The 20,525-nt window shown below is 45.1% G+C and overlaps 1 protein-coding gene across 1 annotated transcript in view; it reads left to right on the plus strand.

The window, feature by feature from the left end:
* Positions 1–18,890, plus strand: part of orc1 (origin recognition complex, subunit 1) — a 40,827-nt gene extending 21,937 nt beyond the window's left edge. The window contains exons 13-17 of the mRNA XM_061738902.1: positions 12,873–13,022; positions 14,150–14,269; positions 14,385–14,554; positions 14,635–14,722; positions 18,436–18,890. Of these exons, the coding sequence (XP_061594886.1) occupies positions 12,873–13,022; positions 14,150–14,269; positions 14,385–14,554; positions 14,635–14,722; positions 18,436–18,630 (723 nt within the window). The 3' untranslated portion in view covers positions 18,631–18,890. The remainder of the gene's footprint in view (positions 1–12,872; positions 13,023–14,149; positions 14,270–14,384; positions 14,555–14,634; positions 14,723–18,435) is intronic.
* Positions 18,891–20,525: the final 1,635 nt, after the last annotated feature.

The following is a 20,525-nucleotide window of genomic DNA, read 5'->3' on the forward strand; positions in this document are numbered from 1 at the left end:
TGACGTTAACGGACCCAGGTAGGCGGGACTACTGTCTGAAGTAACCAATGACAACCACCTGCTGCATTCAGGTGAAAGGAAATGAATGGGAAAATCCATCCACATGCTGAAGTCTGTAACCCATTATTATCAAGGGGGTTACATCCTCCCCTCCTGACGGTATGCCCGTCCCTGGGCATCCACCCAGTAATAGCCACACCATCAGAGGTGTACAGGGACTTAAATATTTTTGCTCATGATCTCATCTGTGGGCAACGAGTTTGCAAAGGCATCACTGAGACCTTGAAACAAAGAATTCACTACATGCAACAATGGATTGCCCAATTGTCTGTATTGGAGTCTTTCTGGTTTTTCAGACTGCCGAATTGAACGCCTGATGATAGTTTCACCACTCACAGAGTTCTCCTCCGGATACTGAACTGATTTCGGCTGAACAACCACTGGTTGTCCTACAGTAGCCGGTTTATCTCTCTCAACCATCGGGTATGGCAATCCTGGGGCATCTGTACCACCAAAGGCTGCCTCAAGGGGTTGCTGATTAGATAAGGCACAAGGTGACACTTGCTCCACGTCCATGGGATTTGCATTATTCCCTGATGTCATGTCACGTACGGGCGTGCAAGGTCCTACAGTTCCCTTTAAAGGTACTGCAGACTCTGTTTGAACACCAGTTGTCATGTCAGGTTCAAGTGAATCAGGTATGTTCTTGTCAGTTAAGGTTTCGTCTACCTCCTCTACTGTAGGCTCAACTACCACAGCAGGATGCACAGGAGAAAGTGACACATCAGGTGAGTTTGGTACTGCAGCTTCACGAGGAGAATTACTCGACTCATGAGTCACAGGCACAGTAACGACTATTTCTACAGGTTGAGTTGAAGGAAGAATGGAGGCCCATTCGTGGATCTCTTCAGACTCAGAGTGTTCTTCCTCACCACTATCTTCGACTGGACACTGTCTAGTTTTTGGCCGCCTCGTTGGAGGTGACTTATCAGGCTTAGGGGTAACAGCCGATGACAGAAAACCACACGGCAACAACAAGTCTCTGTGCAGGGTACGCACAGGTCCGTCTCTACCCTCGGGCTTTACAGTGTAAACCGGAACATCACCCGCTTGTCTGAGAACAATGTACACGTTCTCTTCCCACTTGTCTGCAAGCTTGTGTTTTCCACGTAGTTTCACATTACGAACTAAAACCCTATCGCCCACTTCTAAGGTAGACTCAATAACACGCTTATCAAAACGGATTTTGTTGCGGTCAGAGCTCTTTTTCGCGTTAGAAGTGGCAAGCCTGTAGCTCTCTTGAAGATGATGTTTCAAGTCAGAGACATACTGTGAGTGAGACCGTTTAGGTGTGTCAATCGGTAGACCAAAAGCAAGGTCAACTGGAAGCCTTGGTTGCCGTCCAAACATGAGCTGGTAGGGTGAAAACCCTGTAGTGTCATGTTTCGTGCAGTTATATGCATGCACTAAAGGCTTAACAAAGTCCTTCCAGTGAGTTTTTTGATCTTTACCCAGGGTACCTAGCATTTGAAGAAGAGTACGGTTGAACCGTTCCACCGGATTTCCTCGGGGATGATACGGTGTTGTTCGCACCTTCTTCGTACCGGTAAGGTTACAAAGCTCCTTAATAGTCTTTGACTCAAAATCCGGACCTTGGTCGCTATGCAACCGTTCTGGAAACCCATAATGAGAAATAAAATTCTCCCAAAGGGCCTTGGCTACCGTGCGCGCCTTTTGGTTGGAAGTTGGCACCGCTACAGCATACTTAGTAAAATGATCAGTAATGACCAATATGTCTTTCATGTTAGAACTATCTGGCTCCAGGGACAGATAGTCCATACATACAAGCTCAAGCGGCCTACTGGTTCTTATGCTCACCAGCGGCGCAGCTCGTTCACACTGAGATTTCCTGCGAACACAGCGTTCACAGGTTTTGATTTTCTCCTCTATGGTACTCTGTAATTTTGGCCAGTAGAATCTTGCTCTTACCAGATCTACTGTCCGGTCCACTCCAAGATGTCCCATATGATTATGGAGGCTTTCAAACACTGTCTGCCTCAACTCCTGAGGCAATACAAGCTGGAAAACAGTGCTTGTTTCATCCCGCTTTTTCCTGTAAAGGATTCCATTACGCAACTGTAGTCGGCCTAACTCGCGTAATAATAATGGAAGTTCAGGAAGTTCAGACCTGAGACTGGGAATTGGGGCTTGGCCTGTCTCGAGCTGAGTAATTACTTCAGCTATTGCGGGATCTGCCCTCTGTTTTTCCCGCAGCTCATCCTCAGAGAGAGGAGATACACTGGGAAGCCCAGGAATTTCTTCCTGCTGGAAGCTATCAGGAATAGCAGCTGAGTGAAGGGCTAGTGACTTTACCAGAGCTAACCCAGGGTAAGAAAACTCAGAATTGTCACCGTTAGCACTAATGACAACATGCCGTTCACAGATGGCTTTTATGACATCTTGTGGAATGATGCCAGTACCTGTTTGATCACTTGCGTGATTGTGCACGAATTGTGAGATTCTCTCACTCTCTTTCCGAGAAACGAGGTCATCCTCCAAAACTTGATGAGAGCGACGGGATAATGCATCCGCATCCCGGTTTTGCACCCCAGCCCGGTACTGGAGCTTAAAGGAGTAGGTGGATAAGGCAGATAGCCACCGATAGCTCGTAGCATCCAGTTTGGCTGAAGTTAAAATGTAAGTTAACGGGTTACTGTCTGTTACGACAGTGAACTCTGAACCATACAAGTAGTCTGAAAACTTAGATGTGACTGCCCACTTGAGAGCCAAGAACTCAAGCTTATGAGCAGGATATCTCATTTCACTCCTAGTGAGACCACGACTGGCAAAAGCTATGGCTCTGGGTTGGTCATCTTGAATCTGGTATAAGGCAGCCCCCAAGCCCACCGTACTTGCATCCGTGTGCAAAATGTATGGAAGCTGGGGATTGGCAAAGCCTAAGACCGGTGCTGAAGTTAACTTTTGAATGATTAGGTCAAAGGCTTCCTGACAATCCGAGGTCCACCTTTGACCAAAGGGTTCTTTAGGTTGATGGTAGTTTCCATCTGCACCTTTGGAAGGTTTCTTATTCCCTTTACGGAGTGGCGGATATCCAGAGGTGAGCCCGTTAAGAGGTCTAACGATGTGGGAATACCCCTGGATGAACCTCCGGTAGTAACCCGCAAAACCTAGGAACGATCTAAGTTCCTTGAGGTTGGTAGGTACAGGCCACGTTGTTAGTGCCTTAATTTTCTCTGGGTCTGTTTCAACCCCCTTTTCGGAGACGATGTGACCCAAGTATTTGACAGAAGTTTGGAAAAATCTGCATTTTTCTGGGGCTAGTTTCAACCCATATTCCTTGAGTCGCTGAAGCACACGCTTTAAGCGTTGTTCATGCTCCTCCAAGGTAGATGAGAAAATGATCAAGTCGTCGATGAACACCAGCACCTCCTTAAGATTAAGGTTCCCCATACATCGCTCCATGAGGCGTTGGAAGGTCGACGGTGCATTCGTGATCCCCTGAGGCATCCGGTTAAACTCCCAAAACCCTAAAGGGCATACAAACGCTGTTTTCTGCTTGTCAGGTTCCTCCATCTCGATCTGGTAATAACCAGATTTAAGGTCTAAAACAGAGAACCATTTGGACCCTGCAAGCGCAGAAAAAGCCTCTTCTAGGTTTGGGAGAGCGTATGCATCCTTAACGGTCTGGAGATTCAACCTCCGGTAGTCGATGCAAAGGCGAACTGCACCGTTTTTCTTCCTCACGACCACGATGGGAGAGGCGAAAGGAGACTCAGATTCTCGGATTACTCCTGAAATGAGAAGCTCCTGCAGATGCTGTCTCACTGCATCAACATCACGCGGGTGTATTGGGCGTGCTCGGAATTTAAAAGGTGTTTCATCGCTGAGTTTGATATGGTGTTTCACCTTATCAGTGTGTCCAAAGTCCACATCATTTTGGGAAAAGACCTCAGGCATGGACTTAAGAAGACGCGTTACACGCTCTTTCCACTGAGTGGGTAACGGTGAATCTCCAAAATTGAAGCTTGTAGCCTCGGGCTGTGGAGATTGTTCTAAACCACTTTTTGTAGGTGGCCCATTCACATTGTGTTCTTGAGGCAACACTTCAGATATGGCGTTAAGATTCGCCAAGACTGTCCTTGGTGGTATGATGATGTCATGGTCAGTTGCATTTTTCAGCACAACTGGCAATTTGCAAAGCCTTCCGCTTGGCAGATTCATGAGAGTAGGTGATACCAAAAGGCCACCTGGTAACGCAGGAATCGTGGTCTGCTCAAGAATAGCACACTCCACAGAATGAGCCATAGGGAGGTTCACCACACCCTCCACTACAGTGGTTTGGTTGGCTGGAATAACTCCCGGTTCAGCTCCCTGCAGCTTCACCAAGCCTAGGCTCTCCCCCATGGAGTTTCTCTGACGCATTTCCAAAACTTTAAGAATGGCCTTATACCCAACAGGCAAGGGCTCAAATACTGAAAGGTTTGGGTCAGCATTAACACTAGAGTAAAGATTGTCAAGTGTATTGGTACCCACTAGCACCTGTTGTTTTGACGCTGAGCGCAAGTGGGGAATGACCAAAGCCAAGGTGTTTATCTCTACATCAGACCCAACAAACTCCCTTGGGAAAGTGATAGACAGCTCCACATATCCCAAATACGGAACTGTTTGGCCATTGGCACCCTCAACATCCAGAAGGTTGTGTAGTGGATGTATAGTGAGCTCAGAAAGATACTGTTCGTAGAAAGACTGAGGTACGGTAGTAACCTGAGACCCAGTATCTAAAAGACATTTTGTGTCCTTCCCTGCAATGGTTATCATGGCAGTAGTTTTAGTACCTATTAAACCTTTAGGAAGCTTCACAGATTGTGTTCTACTCAGCGGTTTCTTTAAAAGAGATTTCTTCAAAGAAAGCTTCTTTGGCTTGGAGCTGAAACGATAAGACCGTACTCCCATGCGCTCCCCCACAGGAGTAGGTTTTAGTTTAAAGGTTGTCCCTTTTCATGTGCATTAGAGGAATCCCAGCTGGCTTGTTTTTCTCTCAGCTGTTTCCTCTTAGTAGCAACAAGAGTAGGATTTGGTTCATTTTCACAACCAAACATGATGTGACCATCCTCCCCGCACTGAAAACAGAACCCGGGTCGGGGTCTACCATGAGTTTTGGCAGCAGAAGTTCGGGTTGTTGCTGCTTTCCTTGTCACTGCTTTAGCTCTGACTGTAGCACTGGCCACAGGAGACTCAACCACTTTAGTTTTAGCAGTGTCAGTTTTTAAACTGCTTAGCTGAGCACTTATATCAGCTAGTTGTTTCTTCAAAATATCAAGGTCAGAGTCAGTTGCATGCGCATGTGCATTTTGGACATGTGAAGCTATGCGTGGCTTGGTATTGCTAGGCACAGATTTTGCTACATCTAAGTGCTGTCTCATGCGACTCACCTTAGTGGCTTGTCTGTCTTCTACCGTTCTCAACCGCAGTAACAGCTCTGCAAAGGTAGGAGGACTTTCCTTCTTCTGCTCCAACTGGAGGTTGGTGATTAAAACGTCGTCCCAACAACCACGGCAGAATTGTTTCAGAAGTTGTCTGTCAAAATCTGAGGCGGAGACACCTTTGCGCCTCATGGCCATACTTAGGCAGACATGAAGTCGATGCAAGAAAACCGATGGTCTCTCCCCGGTGTTTTGCAGTGTATTCATGAACCTGGCAAAAAGCTCGTCACCATCTTCGACGGTACCATACGCTGAGTCAAGTAATGCAAGATAAGCGGAAGGTTGAGCTTGGGAACCCAAGTGTTTAACAATTTCAGCTGCTGGTGGAAATAGACTGTCTAAAATGCGGTGTGAACAACAAATGTCAGACACAGAGGGGTCATTTAGAATGACATCCACACTAGTGCGCCACGTGTCATAATCAGCTTCATTGCTCGGTCGGGGACTGCGTCCTGAGAAAGCCCTAAGTCTACCTGACATAGTAGAATGCAATGAACTATCTGCATTTCGCACAACATGTTCAACTACCACACGCTGAACACTAGGTGGGTTCACTTCAAGAGTAACCTTTGGTTTCTCGTCCTCCACCGGCAAAGTTGGTTTTGAGGTGAGATCAGTCAGGTTTTTGTTAAGGGTCAAAGAATCATGTGGCAAAGCCGCCTCACGTTGAGGTTCAGTAGAACTGAAGTTAGCACCATGTGGGATCACCCCAACCAAGGGTGCAGCTTGTGACAGCTGGTCAGAAGAAGGTGCCAACAGCAGATTGGTTACTGGAGCCTGATGATCTGGTTGGGAAGAGGTTGTTGCAAGACTTGCTAATTCCTCTTTCAATAATTGCTCAAAAGAATTACCACTCAACTTAGCAATTTCTTTCAACTCTTTCATGTATGCTTTAGTAGCAGTGCTACGTGCATCAGTGGCATACTCACTGGCTAAACTCCTAATGCTATAAACAGCTTCAGCTCGAGTAGAGCTTTCAAGCCGCACTGGAAGCATTGGCTCCAGAGTTTGCATGGCTGTACCATGTGTAAATTCGACTATCATTTGTGCATGATATTCTGAAGTTGGGTCATCAATACGCAGAAAGCGTTTAATTGAACCATACTTCTCTAGGAAAGAAGACACTTCATTGTCAGTCTCAGTTGCAGTCAACCCACTAATTATAACAGAGTAAGGCACTTTGATTGACTCACGGCCAACAATCTCCATCGTAAGAGATGTTGGCTACAGTATCACAAGACCAAAATGAAGTGATTTGAACACCCTCTGGGCTCCTGGCTGGCTCGCCAATTTTTACTTGTAACACTTACAACGTTGAAACCCCTGCATGGACTCACAGAGAAGCAGCATGTAGCTGACTCACCAAAATAAGGATGCCAGGGAGTAGGCCAGTAGGTTCGCTACTGGAGCGCCAGAGGGTGACCAAATGAAACTCAAACAGCGGGTTTAAAGTTTAGAACTGCCGGCTTTAGTTAAGCTTAATGTGAACACCACAAAACAAATATACACATTACAATAGAAAAATAAAATACAAATATTACCACAAACCTTGGCCAAGGTATAAATCTAAATCTAGGTGCACCATAAAATTTGGTCTTAGGTCTTAATACAGTCCATGGCTGTTCCAAATCAAAAAAAAGAAAAGTCAAGGTCCCCTAGTGACCCACACAGTGACCAGTATGTATGTATACTGGACCAGAGTATGTGGTTCAAATCCTGTTCACACAATGCTGAGTGAAGAATGTCCGGAAGACACCAATCCTACCACACCGATGTGCAGCAGATGTTATCCGGATCATCCAGAGGCCTGGCTCCTTCTGGTTCCGCTGGGTAGGCTCGCCATCAATTGGTCATGAATCCTGAAGAACATCCAGTCTGGCTGGCGCTGATGTCATATCGCGAAAAAACAAAACCAACAAAAAAAACCTGACCGATCTCCACGTTCAGCTGTATGGGCACAAAATGGCACTGGCGCCCGGTGCAGCCACTCAGTTTGTCTCGGTATAGAGCTTAGAAGAAAAGTTCAGGAGCAGCGTTTCTCACCGCGTGCGCGGGTCGGCAAGATCAAAGGCAAGAGCAGTTCTGTGAGCCAGCTAGTCGGCTACCGAATGCAGCTCGAACCAAACTGGACCGAACACGGACAACTGACCAACCAACTCACGTCAGCTACTCTCACAGGTCCCGGCTACTCAGCAGCAGCCACCGCCAATCCTTTAATATTTTTATATTTTTCTCTCTGTTCCAACGCTTGTTGCGTTCAGCTTTCTTTCGTTCGCTTTTTCCTTTTTTTCTTTCTCACTCCGTCCTGACGTTAACGGACCCAGGTAGGCGGGACTACTGTCTGAAGTAACCAATGACAACCACCTGCTGCATTCAGGTGAAAGGAAATGAATGGGAAAATCCATCCACATGCTGAAGTCTGTAACCCATTATTATCAAGGGGGTTACACCTGCTCCCATGCTGCTTTGAGTTTATCTGTAGGGGCACTCTTAAGATCCAGCAACATGCCATAGAAAGACGAAATGAGCCCCTTTTTGAATGGGTCTGTGGCAAGAACTTTGTCAACTGTGGTCAAGCCTATCGATGCACCAGGGCTGGGTGTCTGGGAAAGAACAAAATGTCTAGCCTGAAGATACCTAAAGAAATGTGATTTTGGAAGGCTGAATTTACTACTTAACTGCTCAAAAGATGCCACGGTGCCGTCTATGAACATATCTTTAAAACGAATCATACCCCTCCTGTGCCATTCCTGGAAGGTGGGGTCCTCAAGGGATGGTTTGAAAGAGTGATTTGATGCAATGGGGCTAAGAAGAGAGAAGCTGTGAAAACCAAAAAACTTCCTAAATTGGGCCCAAATTCTAAGAGAATGTTTAACCACTGGGTTTTTGATTGATTTAAGTGAAGGGAATGGAAGTGAGGAGCCGAGTAGGGCAGGAATTGACAGGTCATCAGTTGGATGTAACTCCATCGCCACCCAGTCAGGGCGGTCAGCGCCGTCGCAGTGGAAGGACCAGAATGCAAGGCAGCGCAGGTTAGCAGCCCAATAGTAATAACGAAAGTTTGGGAGGGCCAGACCACCTGCAGACTTAATTTTTTGAAGGTGAGTTTTGTTCAAACGTGGCCGTTTACCTCGCCATAGGTATGAAGATATAACTGAGTCAAGGGACTGAAAAAAAGAACCAGGAATAAAGAGTGGTAAGGTCTGGAAAAGGTACAAAAATTTAGGTAAAATGGTCATTTTGACTGAATTGATGCGACCCAAAAGAGACATTGACAGGGGTGACCATTGTGTAAGGGTTTGTTTGGTCTCATTTAACAATGAGATAAGATTCTCTTGGAGCAGGTCTTTGTGTTTCCTTGTCACCGATATGCCTAAATAGGAGAATTTGTCATTTGCGATTTTAAAGGGAAAATTGGAAAGGTCTAAAGCATGCGATTCGAGATTGGTAGGGAAAAGCTCACTTTTGCTGAGATTCAGTTTATAGCCTGAGAGTTTCCCAAACTGACTGAGAAGTGACAGCGCAGGGGGTAATGAGGCCAGAGGGTGAGAGATGAAAAGCAAGAGGTCATCGGCATAAAGCGAGACCTTATGTTCCCTGCCACCTCTCCAGATACCGGACACATCCTCACAAGATCGGAGCGCTGTGGCAAGCGGTTCGATAGCCATGTCAAAAAGCATGGGACTAAGGGGGCACCCCTGACGGGTTCCACGATGCAGATTAAATGGTTTTGACCGTTGAGAGTTAGTACGAATTGAGGCTGTTGGGTGTAAATAGAGAAGTTTAATCCACAGAGCAAAGTTCGGACCAAGAGGGAGATGGGCCTGTAGGAGGCGCATTCAGTACGATCCTTCCCTTTTTTAGCTATGAGGGTGATGCAGGCCTCCGAAAAAGAAGGAGGGAGGGAACCGTGGCTGAAGGATTCTGAAAGAACTGAAGATAGCAATGGGGAAAGCAAATTAGAAAATTTCTTTAGAAATTCCGCCGGGAAGCCATCAGGGCCAGGACATTTACCCGACTGCAGTGAAGAAATGGCTCGAGTAATTTCCATCAGGGATATCGGTTCTTCTAATGTCTTCCTTAGATCTGGTGAAAGACTGGGAATACTAAGACTATTTAAAAAGTCCGCAATCTCATCTCGATCAGTCTGAGATTCCGAGGTGTATAGCTGGGTATAAAAGTCCCTGAATGCTTCATTTATGAGTAAGTGGTCTGTAGTTACATGGCCATTTGGTAATCGAATCTTAGAAATATTTTGTTTAGCCTTAGAGCCTTTAAGTTGGTTGGCTAATAATTTGTCAGATTTGTCTCCATAAACATAAAACCTGGTTTTACTTTTCAGAAGTGACTGTTCAATTGGGTGAGTAGTAAGCAGGTCAAATTTAGTTTTAAGTTCTAGCCGCTTTTTGTAAAGATCTGGGGATTTAGTCCGAGAATATTCTTCATCGACCTCTTTAATTTGGCGGGCAAGGTCTGATCGCTCCCTATAAGATTTTTGCCTCACCCTAGCAGTGTAGGATATAATCTGTCCCCGGAGATAAGCCTTGAGGGAATCCCAGACAGTTAGACTAGACATTCCTGGAGTCATATTCGTGGATAGGAAAAAGGCTATTTCCGTTTCCATTGATTTAACAAAATTTGTGTCCGACAGCAGAGTTGAATTGAATCGCCACTGTCTGTCTCTCTGAGGTAGGTCAGGAAGGGACATGGTTAGAACCACAGGAGCGTGGTCGGAAATGACAATGCTCTGATAAGCACAGGAATGGACCAGGGGAATCAGTTGATTATCAATAAAAAAATAATCAATCCTCGAGTATGTGTGGTGCACTTGTGAGAAAAAGGAGTATTCTCTGTCACATGGATGTAAAGAACGCCACACATCACAAACACCGTAGTCAGAAAGGAACGCCTGAATAAGACGGGCTGACTTACTTGCTGTGCCGGGGTTGGTAGAGGATCGGTCTAGGACTGGGTCGAGCCAGCAATTAAAATCACCACCCAGTATGAGAGAATATGTATTAAGGTCAGGGAGCAGTGAAAACAGTCGTTCAAAAAAGACTGCATCATCTGAATTAGGGGCATAAACGTTCACAAGTACGACCAATGTATTGAATAATTTCCCAGAAACGATCACGTAGCGACCAAACTTGTCAGAAATCACATTGTGCTGCTCAAATGAAACATCCTGACTGATCAGAACTGAAACTCCTCGGGCTTTAGCTTGAAAGGAGGAGTGAAATCTCTGCCCTGACCACCTCGGGAACAGGCGGCTATTATCAGAACTGCGAATATGAGTTTCTTGTAGAAAGGCTATTTCTGTTTTAAGGTGTTTTAGATGTGAGAAGATCCTCTTCCTTTTAACAGGGTGATTCAGACCCTTAACATTCCAGCTCACCAACTTCAAGTATCTACTCATAATATCTAAGAAGAAAAATTAGGTGTGCACAATGACCTAGGCAGAAAAAAAGAGAACGGAAAGGAGGTTGAATGTGACCCACATTAAGTAATGAGTTGAAAAGAGTTAATGCAAAGTTTCTGGCAGTGACATATCCCCCCGACCCACCCTCCCCAACTAAGACAGCTGCTATAGAAAAATAAAAAAAAAGCAGCAAGCTCTTCAAAACAAACATAGTGCAATAACACATCTTCCTATCCTACACACTAATAGCTTTTGCTCCCGTATCATGGGTGTATACCTATTAGCACCTTAAAACGTGTAGATGTAAATAAAAAAAAAGGAATACCCTCTCAAATCTTGACCTGGAAGTCCCGATATGAGCCCAGAAATATTTTTACAAAAATATAGAATATAAAACGTCCGACTTAAGCAGCGTAAAAGTAAGGTTAACAGCTTACAATTATTACAAAACTTATAGGTAAATCGGAAAAGCTTTTTTTTTTTTTTTTTTTTTTTTCTCTCCCTCTTCACCACTTATTTTTCCCCTTCCCTCAAATAGCCAAAAATAACTGCAAATTAATAATATTTGCAAAGGGGCAGTCCAACTAACAACAGAGAAAATACTGGTTGTCGCGGGGTTACTCACCCTCCCCTCAGGAATAATGTGACTCACGTAAAAAAAAAGAGAGAGAAAAAAAAGTCAGTCCGTGAGCGTCAGTGAGCCGCACCGGGCTGCAGGCGGAGCCGTGGCAGCCTCCAACAGTCCCGTTACGGCGGGTTTGAAGCTTTGCTGCGACTCGTGATGAATTTGCGCGCCTCATCCACGGAGCCGATCCACTTCCTGGCCCCCCCGGACAGCGTGAGCCGGAGCCGGGCGGGGAAGAGCAGAGCCGGCCTCAGACCCAGCTGGTAGAGCTCCGACATGACTCCGCTGTATTCCGCTCGTTGGCTGGCAACTTCGGGGCTGTAATCCTCCAGGACCCGGATGGGCTGGCCGCGATATTCCAACTTTCCCCTCCGGCGCGCCTCCCTGATGAGGATATCCTTCGTCTGGTACCGGTGAAGGCGGATGATGACCGGACGCGGTCTCTGTCCCGGGGCCGGCTTGGCGGCGAGAGAGCGGTGCGCTCTGTCTATCTCTGGCGGTGACGGCAGCGTATCGTTCCCGAACACCTCACACAGCAGCTTGGAGAAGAAAGCCGCCGGAGAACCGCTCTCGGTCGACTCCGGTAAGCCCAGGATACGGATGTTCTGCCTTCTGCTCCGGCTTTCCAAATCCACCACCTTGGCCTTCAGCCGAGCATTATCATCCCGTAAAGTCGAGCAGATGCCTTCAAGGTCCGTAACTCGCTGGCTGAGGTCTTCTGTGGCGAGTTCAAGGGACGAAACCCGTTGGCCATGGTCCTCGACCGCGAGCCGCGTTTGGTCGAGTTTGGAGTCGAGCTGACTGAAAGTATTTTTGAACTCGGCGGCCAGGGCAGCGCGGTGTTCCTCCAGCAACGTGGTAATGGCCGCCAGGGTTAAGACAGCGCCAGCGTCGTCCTTCTTGCCCGACTTGCCGCTCTTCGAAGCCATCTCGGAGGTAAGTGGGCTCGTTCGAGACAAAAAAAAAAGAAAAACAGCAACAGGGAATCCTTTTTAAAGTAAAAATTTTGAAAGTTTGAGGGCTTGGTGGTTTAAAAAGTTTGGCACTCACGGGAGCACTCACGAAACACGTCTACTCCATCTGCTCACCAACCGGAAGCCTCTCTTTCTTTCTTTTGATCGGGATTACACTTCTTTATTATATCAGCATCATTGAAATAGACCTGATTCTTAATCAATCACAACCATATGCAAATATTATCCATATATTTATTCAAACAAGGCCGTTATAAACACAAAACTGTAATTAAATACAGACACGTATGCAGATGCACCAAAACATTAATTCAGATTGAAAATACAACCTCTTTCTCTCTCTTCCTCAGCTGGACCTTCTCTGGACCAGGAAGCAGAACGTCATGTACAACCTGTTCGACTGGCCGACGCGGCGCCACGCCCGCCTGGTGGTTCTGACCATCGCCAACACCATGGACCTGCCGGAGAGGATCATGATCAACAGGGTGGCCAGCAGGCTGGTGAGCAGCGCCGCCGCCGCAGCAACCGTATGAAGTAGTAAAGACATTTTTTATTTTTTTAATAAATATCAGAGAAGAACAGCAACAAATAAACATTAACATTTGTATGGGCTCAAATTAAAGCCATAAATATTTTGTATCTGTAAATAAACTTTGTACTTGTAGAAATATTTTGTGCGTGTGCAAAAAATATTTGTACTTGCAAAAAATATTTGTACTTGTAGAAATATTTTGTGCATGTGTAAAACAACTATGAATTATGTCACTGTTTTGACGTGCCAAAACTAAGAGCCAATCAGCACATTGCATCACCTACTGACGTCTCCGCCATATTGGATGTTCAAGACTGCGCTGCAAACTAATACAAGTAAATGGTCTTATTTTCATAAAGCGCCTTTCTACAAAGAAATGTACGTTTTACGTCTCATTTATTCATTCACACACGCACTAATATACTTGGGAAACAGTTAGGCACCAAATATAATATATTTAATTTTCTCAGGCGGCAAAAATAAGAACTTTATTGATCCCACATAGGAGTAATTCATGTTATATCAGCTATAGAGAACAAGGTAGTGCCGAAAAACAATATATATCCCCCCTCACAAAAATAGACATATTTTTTCATCAACAAAACAAATTAGAAAAAATTCAAATAACAAAATAACATACTTGAACCATTTTTCAGACGATAAATTAACAATAACAATAAAATGTAATGTATAAAAATGTAAAATATGCTTTGTTGATGAGAAAATATGTTTCTCTATTTTTCTTATTTTTGTAATAAAAGTTAACTGAAAATAAAATCCAATCAGTGATGACCTATTCTAATATAAATAAAATGTGCAAATTAAACTGTGGTTGGAACAAGCCACAAATTAGATACTATTGCAATTTTTTTTCTTAGCAGCAGCTGTTATATATATAATATGTTATATATAATATATAATGTAAAATATATAATAAATTACTTGTATTGCCATCCTTTGCACTCACTGTGTTTTTGCAGACTCTGCACATAATAGATGATGTTTGCTCCTCGTCACTCTTTTTAAATCCAAACCGGTATATCGTGAACGGTAAAATATCACCCATTCCTATTCCTACACCCCGGGTGTTTCCAGGGTCTGACCCGGATGTCCTTCCAGCCGTACACCTTCAAGCAGCTGCAGCAGATCATCACATCCCGACTGAACAAGGTGCGGGCGTTCGAGGAGGACGCCCTGCAGCTGGTGTCCAGGAAGGTAGGTGTCCCGCGGCTCCCGTGACCCCGCGACCTCGCGGCTCCCGTGACCCCCGTGTCCTCCCATCGCCCCCCCCACGCCACTCAGCGCTGCTCTACCCTCCTCTGCCCGGCAGGTGGCGGCGCTGTCGGGCGACGCCCGGCGCTGCCTGGACATCTGCCGGCGGGCCACGGAGGTCTGCGAGCACTCTGCCCAGGACGGCCACGCCCCGGGCCTGGTGGGCATGACCCACGTGATGGAGGCGCTGAACGAGATGTTCTCCTCCGCCTACGTCACCGCCATCAAGTAAGAGTCCCGCCGTCTCAGGCTGCACCCGCTGATCGCGTGACCCGCGGGCCGATCATGTGACCCGTGTCTGTTTCCAGGTGCGCGTCGCTGCAGGAGCAGCTCTTCCTGCGGGCCGTCGTGGCAGAGTTTCGGCGGCTGGGGTTGGAGGAGGCCACGTTCCAACAGGTGAGGAAGAGACCAGCTCACTAGAGACGCAGCCATCAGGATTTTGAGGGCTGATCACCAATATCAGTATCTGCCGATACCAATATTTTCACCATGTGAAATCCATAAATCCGTCAATATTGTTGTCTCATGTACGACTCTGACATCGTATTATTAGGTATACAAATTAGGAGATAAGAAAGTATCATGAATTGATTGTTTTATTGCAGCTGATGTGCAATATTTCCCCCTCTAGAGATTCTTGACTCGTGTAGCTTATTAACTTAACTTATTAACTTAAGCTTTCTTGTGGTAATAATAATGTGTACAACACAACATGGACACACACAACAGTAGACATGTCACTCTCTTAGAGTTGATACAAGTTGTAAACTATAAACCTTAGTTTTCCTGTGGAAAAAGGAATTAAATCAATAAAAATGAATTATTAAGCTTAGCGAAAGCTTTAGCGGTAGCATCCGCTGCGTGTGAGGAAACTCTTGTGAGTGAAGCAAAACTCTTCACACTAGAACTCCATGTCACACGTGAAGCGACACGACTGTCGTCCTGCGTAAGGCTTTGGATGTGACTGTATATAGTCTGGTATAATTCTGACGGACATTCATCAGTGAAATATTAACGACTCAGCAGCGCGTACCGCGGATCCAAGCAGCTAACGACGTTTAAACCCGATGTCTTCTACAACAGAAATGATGATCAAAGCTTAAGAATCCATTACCTTACGACGCATCTTCACACTGTGTATATACACAGTGAGAGAGTGCAAAAAAACACCTCAGCACAGAAAGCACATGACAAATTTACATCAACATCACAAGACTTGTAGCCAGGAAGGCGTTGAAAATAGGGAGGTGTGGTCATCAGCAAGTGTGTGTGTAGCGGTGAGTCCATGAACACGCCCAGAGCTGCTCCTCAGCCAATGTCCTTGATGTTATCAGACGGCTCGGTCAGTTCTGAAAACAGGTCCACAGATGTTCTGGAGAGGGGAGGGTTAGTGGGGGCAGAGTCATCTTGTTTACATTCCACCAGGGAGATTGTGACTGGAGCGATCGGCCAAACCGCCCTGTCAAGGCCAGATTATAGAATCAACAATTATATTGAAAAGAAAACAGACAGACTCAGTAATTTTCCGTCTGCCTTCAGTCTCTGGTTCATCAATGGCGACTCCAAACAGACGAATTTGTGATCAATTCCCGCCATGCCGAGCTTCCAACTTCTCCAGGGTCTTATCCATCTTGCCAATGAGCTCAAAGACGCCGCCAGCCTGCGATTCTGTTCAAGAATCACATCCAGCTTGCAGCTTTACTCCCCCAACGTTAAAGTCTGAGCGTTGATCGCCTTGCTTGTCCCTTCATCCACGTCCGGCAGCTCTGAAAGAGCCAAAACAGCTGTTGATGACTTACGCGTTTGTCGATAAACCAGGAATCCCCCTCCTCCAATCAAGAGAAATCCTGCTATCATTAATCCAATTATGAAGCATCTTCCACGTCCTCTACCGACAGGATCACCAAGCACAACGGTTTCCAATGTTTCCAGGAATCCATTGTGTATCCAGCAAAAATGTCCCATCGGGGCAGGAGGGCTCCCTTACCCCCTGACTTCTGGTCGCAAAAATTTGGTCAATTGTGCTGAGAGACCAGTTAATCAGTTTAATGATTGTAGAGTTTCGGAGGAGTGAAAAGAAGAGAATCTGAAGACGAGACGGGACAAAAGCAGTAGCAGGGCAGATACGGAGGGAGAGGAGCAGAGAAGCGTCCGCCTTCGCCGACAGCCGGAAGAGAAAGATAGGGGCGTTATCGACCGATACTGATCGGTTGCCGATCGATTGGTGCATCTCTAGAGCTCACGCTCCTGAGTGAAAACCATCTGAAAGGTTTCCGTAGCAACCGCGTCCGTCCTGGATGGCACGTGTTTGTTCCCTGAATGGAGCGGTTCCATCAGGCAGCAGGACCTGGGTTTTTATTGGCTGGTCCGCCGAGGCGTTCCTGAGATACGTCCTCGTGTGAGCCGGTCAGGGCCTCCTGCTCCACTTAGTTAGTTAGTTAGTTATTTTTCAATTTATTGTCCTTTAAGAAATTCTTTTTGCATCTGTGGCCGTCAGAATACACGGTCAAAAACAAAAAAACAGAACAATATACAAGACAATTCGACATCGAATGATTAAGTGAAGTAAATTACAACACTATAAAATAACATAACTTAACAATATGATCTTAAAGTGCTTCACACCAAATCTAGTGGATGATGAGATTAATAATGCATCTATTATTTATTTATCAGAGCTATACTAGAGGGTATAAAGATCTTTGGGCCCGGGAGGTCCGCAGAGGCGGAACCCTGTACCGTATATATTGGCACTTTTACACTAGTACCTACTCAGCACGACTCGACTCGTCCTCGTTTGTTTCTAAACACCCAGATCAGCAGTAGGAGGTTGGAGAAGCTGCTGTGACGTATTTGATTGTGTATCTAAACAGAGAAGACAACAACGCTAAAGATGTAGAACCTGGAGGAGATGATAGATAAAGATGGAGAACCTGGAGGAGATGATAGATAAAGATGGAGAACCTGGAGGAGATGATAGATAAAGATGTAGAACCTGGAGGAGATGATAGATAAAGATGGAGAACCTGGAGGAGATGATAGATAAAGATGTAGAACCTGGAGGAGATGATAGATAAAGATGTAGAACCTGGAGGAGATGATAGATAAAGATGTAGAACCTGGAGGAGATGATAGATAAAGATGTAGAACCTGGAGGAGATGATAGATAAAGATGGAGGAGATGATAGATAAAGATGGAGAACCTGGAGGAGATGATAGATAAAGATGGAGGAGATGATAGATAAAGATGGAGAACCTGGAGGAGATGATAGATAAAGATGGAGAACCTGGAGGAGATGATAGATAAAGATGGAGAACCTGGAGGAGATGATAGATAAAGATGGAGGAGATGATAGATAAAGATGTAGAACCTGGAGGAGATGATAGATAAAGATGGAGAACCTGGAGGAGATGATAGATAAAGATGGAGAACCTGGAGGAGATGATAGATAAAGATGGAGAACCTGGAGGAGATGATAGATAAAGATGGAGAACCTGGAGGAGATGATAGATAAAGATGGAGAACCTGGAGGAGATGATAGATGTGCTGCTGGATCTGTGGCTTGTGTTCCATATCAAGTTAAAAATGAGAGTGAGAGAAACTTCAAGCGGCGACGCTTTTTTAAAATGTTTATTTTGTTTCTGCGCTGCTGAAAAGTCAGCTGGATCCATGAGCAGCTATGAAGAGACAGAGCTCCTGGTAAATCTGGTTGTTCCTTATCTCCGTCTAGATCTTTTTAATTCTCTCCTCAGCACCAGGTTTATGAACATCTGACCCTCAGAGTTGGATCAGAACAGACTTCTGCTGCCGTTGCTGGTTGAATAAAATGAGGAAGCCGCTCTTGTGCTGATTCCCGCTTCCTGATTCAAACGTCTGACTCCAACCCCCCGACCAATCAGTGGCCTGTAGTGTGATGATGTCAGATCCAGGGCCGACTCAGCCGCTTAGAACCTCGGCAGATTAGATACAGAAAAGTATCAACTCCACCCGCCTCCACCCGAAGTGGAAAAGCACAAAACGGGGGCGAGTCGAGTCACACTGAGTAGGTACTAGTGGAAAAGTGTCATAAATCCAGTGAGCGCTACTAACGCTGGTGTTTGTCCTGCAGGTGTTTGTGCAGCACCGGGCCCTGAGCCGGGTGGAGGGGCTGACCCCCCTGGGCGTGTCCGAGGGTCTGGGGGTGTGTCAGCGTCTGGGGGCCGTCCGGCTGCTGCTGCTGGAGTCCAGCCGGCTGGGGATCCTGCAGCGCGTCCGGCTCAACGTCAGCCAGGACGACGTGCTGTTCGCCCTCAAGGCCGACTGAGGGGGTCGGGGGCGCCGGGGCGGGGGCTTCCCCAGACCCATGGACCCATCAACCCCCCCGGTCCTGACGGGCCTGCAGTCGGGACTCGTTAGAGTTCAGTCCGGGTCGTCTGCACGGGCCGGGCTCCCGTCACCTTTTATCTGTTCTTACGGGGACACTTGTCCCGGTTTTCATCAGGTCATATATTTCTGTATTCGTATTTGCATGTTGTTTTGGATTCAGTATCTTGAATCAGCAATAAAGTGTCTTTTTAATATAAATCTTAATTGGTTTGGGGGTTTTTTTTGTTTGTTTTTTCAAAATAAAAACGGACCGGTGTTCTGCCAATTTCTGCTGCCAAAAAATGCTCCCTAATGGTTTTCTACCTTTTGCAGAGCTACAAATTTGACTGTTTTGTTCCCTAAACCACTTCCTTTACTGTGTTTTACTCCCTAAACCACTTATAATAAGAATGTTCTTAACCTGCCTGGTTAAATAAAGGCCAAAGATTGAATGAATATCAAATAAAGCCATAGAATTGTTTTTTTTTGTTTTTTTTTCTTCTCTTTATCGTATAATGTCCACAAGTGTAATGCAACCCCCGTAATATGACATGTATTGAATCAAAATAATATACACATATATCAATAATATACACGGCACATACAGTATGACACTACTCAGCAACGGCAAGATATAAATGCACAGTTTTTACACAGAATGGAGAAAACACAATAGGTTTTGAAATATCTAGCTCCCATTGGTCGTTTATCTTTGAAAGAAAATTGCTGTTCCTCCAGAAGACCCGGATGTCTGGCACAGTAACTCCAGTAAATTGAATGTGAAAGTATAAAGAGTTGAATTTTCAATGAGGATCAAATGCAGTTTCAGAACAATTGAATTAAATTCCATAATGTGACATTCAGTTTCAAGTTTATAGAAATTCAGTTCCAAACTAATACATTCAATTTCAAATTATGCTTTTCAGATTCAGTTTTTCAATGTTTAATTCAAGTTAAACAATACAAATTCAAATTATGCTCTTCAGATTCAGTTTTTCAATGCAATGATTCAAATTAAACAATACAAATTCAAATTATGTGATTCAGATTCAGTATTTTAATGCAATTATTCAAGTTGGGCAATTCAAATTCAAATATAAATTATTCAAATTCAGTTTCTAGTGGCAGATATTCCTGCCCATACAATGCAATCTGTGTAGCTTACAGTAAACTGAATGAACCTGTAGCGTGAGTTAATAGAACAACAGTATATGAGACGGTGCTTCCTCCCAAAGTTCTGCTGATATTTCAGAGTTGAAATCTTTGGCCCAAGCTTCCCTGATAAAACCGGAAGAAACCGGATTAGTAAAGCAACTTACACATTTGGATATCAACTTTTTGGAGTCTGGGGGAGTAGAAGGGTCTGAAGAAAGGAATGGGTGATGGGAGTAGCAATAAAGTGTGTCCAGTTCTCTCCTTAACATAGTGTCTAACTTGGAGATAGCGACATGAATGACTTCTGGCCTGAAAACGTTTCCTATTCCGACCCTGCTCACTACTTAATTAGTACTTGTAACGCTCACATAGAGTTTGAACAAAAGAAAGTCTTCAGAAGCCCGGTGGCATGGCATTTTTGGCAGAAATGGCCAAGAACAAAAAAAATGTCAAGGTGTATCAGTGTCGAAGGGGTGAAACTGTGGAACCGCCTGGATGAGGAACTACAAAAAAGTAGCTCAATTTACAAATTTAAAAACAAATTATAAATCTAAAATAATAGATAAATATAGAACAATAATATAAATTATCTTCATATTAAACCGTCTAAATTATGCAACTTTCCTCCTGCAGCTGTCCTCATTCATGAGTGACCACATTTATTTTCTTCTCTTCTTTGTTCATTTTCTTTGTTTTGTT

Source organism: Cololabis saira, chromosome 13 (assembly GCF_033807715.1).
Source record: "Cololabis saira isolate AMF1-May2022 chromosome 13, fColSai1.1, whole genome shotgun sequence".
Taxonomy (NCBI): Eukaryota; Metazoa; Chordata; class Actinopteri; order Beloniformes; family Belonidae; genus Cololabis; species Cololabis saira.